The 6,504-nt window shown below is 37.9% G+C and overlaps 1 protein-coding gene across 5 annotated transcripts in view; it reads right to left on the reverse strand.

Moving 5' to 3' along the window:
* Nucleotides 1–188: 188 nt before the first annotated feature.
* MSANTD2 (Myb/SANT DNA binding domain containing 2) overlaps nucleotides 189–6,504 on the reverse strand; it is a 28,688-nt gene continuing 22,372 nt past the window's right edge. For all 5 annotated transcript variants that reach the window (XM_016124921.2, XM_016124920.2, XM_036220928.1 and 2 more), the window contains exons 3-4: nucleotides 5,055–5,115; nucleotides 189–1,708 (exon numbers count right to left, since the gene is read on the reverse strand). In XM_016124921.2, the coding sequence (XP_015980407.2) occupies nucleotides 856–1,708; nucleotides 5,055–5,115 (914 nt within the window). In that variant the 3' untranslated portion in view covers nucleotides 189–855. The remainder of the gene's footprint in view (nucleotides 1,709–5,054; nucleotides 5,116–6,504) is intronic.

The raw sequence follows: 6,504 nt of genomic DNA on the forward strand, positions 1-6,504 counted from the left end.
AGTCATTTTTTTTTAAAGAAATACAAAATGAAATGTCCAATTATCTTTGGTACACTCTGACAAGAAGTAATGACATTGGTTGGTGGGGTGCGGAGAGAAGAAGAAAGTGAAGGTATCCTGCTCTGTAAGTCAGCACAGTCCCACTGCCAGCACGGCCACACTCTGTCACAAAAAGTTCAACTAGTACGCCAAGAGGCCAGGAAGTACTTTAATTTTCTTTCTTTAAAGTTTAACGGCAACACAACGGTAAAGTTGGTACATCACAGAAACAAAGGTCTTTGCAGGCAACACTGATTGGAAATAGCAAAACACTGGGTTGGTGAAAAAAATGAAACTCTAAATTATATACAATAGTAGCTAAAGGTGATATTGAAAAACAGTCTTATTTACTGTGACTCAAGATTTAACTTGCCATTATCTATTGCTTATTTATTCAGGGTTGCAAATAATACTTATATAGAGACATAGACATGTGTAAAAATGAAATATTGTGAAAAAAATACAATTTTTCAATTTCATATGAAACTCAAAGTATAAGTTTTGTCCAATATGGAATGTACCTACATTTGTTTATATTAGGGCTCTAATATCCATTTTTTTGTTTTTAAAAAAGAAACAGCTGACCCACCATGCAAGTTCGCTGTATATCTTGTTTGCTCAAAATGAGCATTTTCAGGTGAGGTCTGTTTTGTTTGCTCAAAGTCTACCGTGATTCTTTAGAAGTTGTACTGGCCCAGTCGTGGAGAGTTTCAATGAAGAGTCTGGTGGCAGCATCTGAATGAGGGACAGTCAGGGCAATGGGAAGTGAGTATAGAAGAGGGAGGTAAGAGCCCGAATCCTTATGAAGGATGACATTCAGTTGTTAAATTTTAAGGGGTATCCGATGGCTTTTTCCAGGCACTCAACTAAAGAGCCGGCAGAAAGAAAATCCCTCTCTACTTCCACAAACTTGATGTAAATGGATTTGGGGGAAACTCCAGGGTCCACGATACAGTTCTGAGACAAAAACCCATTAATACCAACCCAATCTTTGCTGAAGGTTTTGGTATTTGCTTGGAAGTGTAAAAATAAGCACTGCTGCAGAGTCCTGACCTCAGCAATCCCGAGGTAGCAATAGATAATTCGGGTGGGTTCTATTTCCACCTGTAGCGAGGCTTGTGCTGAAAGGGTTTCCAAGTCAACTCGGCCCTCCTTTCCTGGCTCCAGGGAACTCGACTCCATGTGGGGTGAGGAGGGCCTCTCAATACATTCTTCATAGCCAATGGCATAAAGGCCTGGGCTTTTGGGAATGCCTCCTGGCAATAGATACTGAACGACGTTCCCACCGGTTGGTTTGGAGTGGGCAATGGGTATCCAGTCAATTTCCATGTGCAGCTCCAGGCACCTAGCTTCGCTAATAGTGATCTCTAAAAACTTGTAGTAAACATTTTTCCAGTTCATTTTTTGCACACGGGTCATAATGATCCGTCCCTCAGGTTTCTCAGAGTTGAAGTACTCCCGGAGTCGCTTGCCAAGGGGCACCTGGGAGCTGATCTCAGCATAATGGTAGCGGATATCTTCTTTCCAACGGGTGTTGTAACCAATTCCAAAAATGGCCAGTTTATTGGAAAGATGAAGCCTTGAAAAATCTGTCCAGCTCTGAAACAGTTCCCATTTCAACTGTACTGATTCCAAAATCTGTACAATATTTTGCATGATGTCTCTCTTCCTAGAAAGAGAAATGAAAGTCAAATTCCACAGATGCCCAGATCAGCACCGTCCAACAGAACTTTCTGCAATGATAGAAATAGTCTATATCTGTGCTGTCCACTATGGTAGCCATTAGCACTTAAAATGTGGCTAGTGTGAGTGAGGTATTAAATTTTTAATTACAATTTGAAATTACATTTAAATCAACACAGTACAGGTCTAGATAATCATAGTATTATGATCTGAGAAACACCCCTAGGAAGCCTCTAGGAATTAATGATACACTGCTTTCCATATAGTCTGGCTGTACTAATCTTAGTAACTATTGATACATAAGACCACAGGACTTAAGAAACCCAAGGAATATGATTTTTTTTTAAGTGGCTATTATAATGCGCATAATGGACTTCAGACCTAACTACCAAAAGCAGGGGAAGGATGCTATCTTCAGAAAGGTACCCAGTATCACTTAAAATAATGAACAGTTAATTTCTAACCTAGAAATTCTGAACATTCAATAATTTTGGCTCATACATGCTTGCCAGGAAAATAGACAACTAATTATAAGTAATAACCTGATGCAAAAACAAAATGACATTTTCTTCTATTTGTCTGAAATTCATTACTACTCCCAAATTTAAAAGAACTGTTAGTTTAACAGAATTACTGAGAATTCAGATGTAAAAGGTCGATACTAGGGTTAGCTTTAAAGAGATAAAAATTCAAGATGATGAATTGAGACTTCTAGAAAATATTTTAAAAGGGAAGCAAAAGTAAAGAAATTTCAATTTTGATTTGGATTGTTAATAATTAAGACAGAAAATACAGGAAATTCTTGTTGCACGTGCTGCTTAACTCATAATTTTAACTGACACCTCAGGATGATACGTATATCTATGAAGATATGTAATTACAAGTTTGCTTCTCAGGTATGACAAAACTTTTATATTGGAAGATTGAAGTTTGTTAAATATTAACTTAGCAACAAATTATTACCCTCTACATCAATTACAGACTTAAGCTATAAAAATACTCAACTACATATAATCCAATATATGCAAGAAAGAGGGTGTGTGTGCTGGTTTACTAACAGTTTCTGGGGAGGAGACACCCTGGAAACCTATTAAATTCTCACGTCTTCCAGGGGAAAAGTTTTTGGAACAAATTGGGAAATCTTCCATGCAGTCATTCTCAGTTTGTCCTCTTACTCTCCTTGACTTTCTTTGGGAGATGACAAAGAGCTAATCAGTTGCTTCTTGGAGCCAAAAACTGTCCTGGATTTACCCTCTGCCTTTAAGTGTCTCGAAAGCTTTTCAAGTGTCAGAGTGGCCATCTAGATGAAATCACGGCATTCCTGAGGACTTGTCCCTCTTTCTCAGAGGACACAAAACACTTGATTGCTTTTCTAGTGTTTATACTGTGGTGCTTGTGAGGCTAAGATAATAGCATCATGTTTCTGCATGGCATGGGTCTTTCATAGCCACCATCCTCCCTTTCCTCTTTTGAAATATTTTACTCATCTCGAGTAAAGGCTAAGGAGGTGGCATGAGGGGCAGTGATTTTATCTGTTTTGCTCACTGATGTATCCCAATGCCTGACATACAGTAGGTACAGTAGATATATAGGTGTTAAATGAGCAGAATAGGTGACTCTTCTTCATGAATGAAGGATGGTTATTTTACTACAGGTTATGTCTGCTAGTTCAGGTTGATCCCACCTGCAACACACGTATAGAGAAAAAAAAATCCAATGCCTAAATGAATTCTTTTATTCACCACTATCATGGCCCTAAATCATCAGTAAGAAATACTGCTGAGGAAACTGTCGCACTGGAAAATATATTATCTATTAGCAACTTCTCTAAAACCTCTCACCCCGTGAGCTGAAACGTGGAGAAGGGGCAGCACAGGCTGAATATTTCTGCAGAGCATCAGTTTCCTGCCCTGCTGATATGACCTCAGCCTGAAACTCCCTAAGCTTAAGACTCATTACCAGCTTTTTGAAGCTGTGGGGAACAATGAAAACTAGACCTAGTTCCTGCAATGGTCCTTAAGAACTACGATATTTCCTGATTTCTAAAGTTCCAACCACAGGAACAGTTCAGGTGGTTTGAGGTTGGTGACACCAGTTCTGTAAAGTTTGAATTCACCACCAGTTTTATCTACTGGGCCTCCCCTGCAGGTCCTGAGTGGTTACAGGGAGAGATGGGACATTTTATTGAAAGATATGATGGCCTCTTTAAAAAACAGGGGTCAGAAGGTATGGACTTGTAATAACTCATTAAAAAAAAAATGCTCATCCAAGTTCCCTTTCCTTCGGGATATTTTGATGTCACAATTTAAAAAAGAGACCTAACTCCCAACAAGAGATGGCCTCAAACTTACTGATCAGGGTCTAAACTTCTTTTTTTGAGAAGTAGGAAATGGTTACAATTTGGGAGAACAATTCTTGATCTCTAAACTTTCACCTTCACCCCAGACATGGAATCAGCTGACACTGGGAATTCTTTGGTTCCAGAGATACTCTGAAAAAGGAACGAGCATTTCAAAGGGGGGCGGGGTGGGGGGGCAGGGGGGTGGTTTGCTGAATGAAAACAACTAACAATATTTCTGTCACAGTCCTCTCCACCTTGCCTCCGTTTTTACTTTTTATCCACCATCTCTCAAACATCAGGATCACACGTATGGAATAACGTATACCAGAATAAGTGGGTGCTATGACTGCTCAAAGTTTACCAGGTACAAAAAATGGTGGTCTTCGTTTTCTTACTTTTACGTCTTTGCATATATTCTCCTCAATAATTAAATTTGATCAGAGACTTACTTAAAAGTTATTTAAAAGAACTTCAAACATTACATAACTGGAAACTCAGAGAACTGCAATGTCCTTACAAAAGAGATAACGCTAAACCCTCAGGGGAAAGATCGGGTGATGCAAGCCAGTAGAACGACCCTGGCTTCGATTTTTTTAGTCCTTCTTCCAGCAACTGCTTTCTTTCCCAAATGTACAAATGCGTCATCTGAGAGCTTGCTTTTTTCCCCCAAAATGTAATAAGAAATGTAAATGTCCCTGTAGCCTTCCTATCATTTCACCTCACCCCAGATAAACTCAGGGCCCTGTGATTCATCTTCAAAGTCTTATTTAAACACCCAAGTATCTACATCCACACACAGGTAAACGTGCTTATTTTCATGTTACGTATTTACTACTTCTTGTTGCATACAAAATTCTAAGCATTTTAGATGAGCCGCTGGAGAACTTAAGCTAAGAAGATGAGGAAGGATTACTTAAACACCAGAGGAAGCGCCTTCCCAACAGTCATTAAACTTAAATATGCTTTGTAGAAAGGTGAAACATCTACTTACTGTGCTTCTTCAGAAGATTCTTGTTTTATTTTTAATGTTCTCTTTGTGACAGGTATTTCATCTGAAAAATGAAGTTTTTGAAACATTATATTTTCCTAAGTGGTAACATACATTTATGTAGATACATAGCTATACATATGTTTACTGTTCATTCCATACTTTCCAATTTGAGGACTTAATTCTAGTTTCAAACACTGCCCAATGCCAGATTTATAAATATAACTCTTACATAATGAGATGCATACATTTATATGCAAGATCAGAAACCAGCTCTACAAGTATAAAATTCTTCAAGGTCACCAGTAGATTTCTAGCCAGGAGCTTAAAGCTTAATTTCACTGCAAACATCATTTTTAAAGGAACAAGAATAATTCTGCAGTATTTAGATTTTCTAGGTAGGTTTTACAGAGCAATTATTCCACCAGTATCAGGATCAACATACTCTGCATGTTATTTTTTTCCAAAGGTTTGGGTGACTTAACTCTTTCCAGCAAAACCAGAGTTATGGGATGCCTAACTAATGTAGACCTTATTACTGTTTTAAAATTAAGAGGTAGTGATCACTTAGCATCTGCCCTTTTTATTCTTCCAATCTTTAAGTCTCTCTCTCACATCGTGCTAGTTTTACAGTTTCATAGCTCTTGTTCTGTCTCTCCTAATATTTGAGAGAGATATATATATTTAAAACAGCATTCATAAGAAATACTAGCATTTAATCCTGTTTCTTTTGAATTAGCATGTCTTAGTCGGCAGGAATTCTGTAAAACAATGCCCCGGGAGTTTTATCTTGAGGTGGGGAAGCACACTGATGGTGCCATTCCTACTATATTTCCTTGGGGGTTGCCGGAGGACCTCACTGGGGAGTAACAACAGTGACTTATAAGTGAATACTCATCATGCAAATTGCTATAAATGTACAGTGGCTGTGGGGGAAGGCAGATAAGGGTAAAGAGGGTCAAATATATGGTGATGGAAGGAAATTTAACTTTGGGTGGTGAACACACAATGCAATATACATATGACATATTATTGAATCGTATACTTGAAATCTATATAATTTTATTAATCAACGTTACCCCAATAAATTTAATTTAAAAAAATGTATAATGGTTGCAGCAGAAACTTGATTAGTACTTCCAAATTATGAAAATCAAAGTTGGACCATTTACTACAAAAAGCAACTATATATACTCTCTTAATTAGGCCACACAAATTTAGATTTGATGGCCAGTTCTATTTTCCATTTTTAATGCTAAGACTGTCGATAAAATCATTCTAGCTAGAGTTGGGATGGGATCTTTTACAAAGTTTGAAGGAGTATAATTGCTGATAAAGCTCAAACATGAGCTCTTTTCAAGATAAACTGAGGCTTCCCTTTATTTCTTGTTCAGACTGAAGTCTGGGAGGGGACCTTTTCCAAATCACAAAGAGAAAAGAAAAAGTATTTGGG

Source organism: Rousettus aegyptiacus, unplaced genomic scaffold (genome assembly GCF_014176215.1).
Source record: "Rousettus aegyptiacus isolate mRouAeg1 unplaced genomic scaffold, mRouAeg1.p scaffold_m13_p_5, whole genome shotgun sequence".
Taxonomy (NCBI): domain Eukaryota; kingdom Metazoa; phylum Chordata; class Mammalia; order Chiroptera; family Pteropodidae; genus Rousettus; species Rousettus aegyptiacus.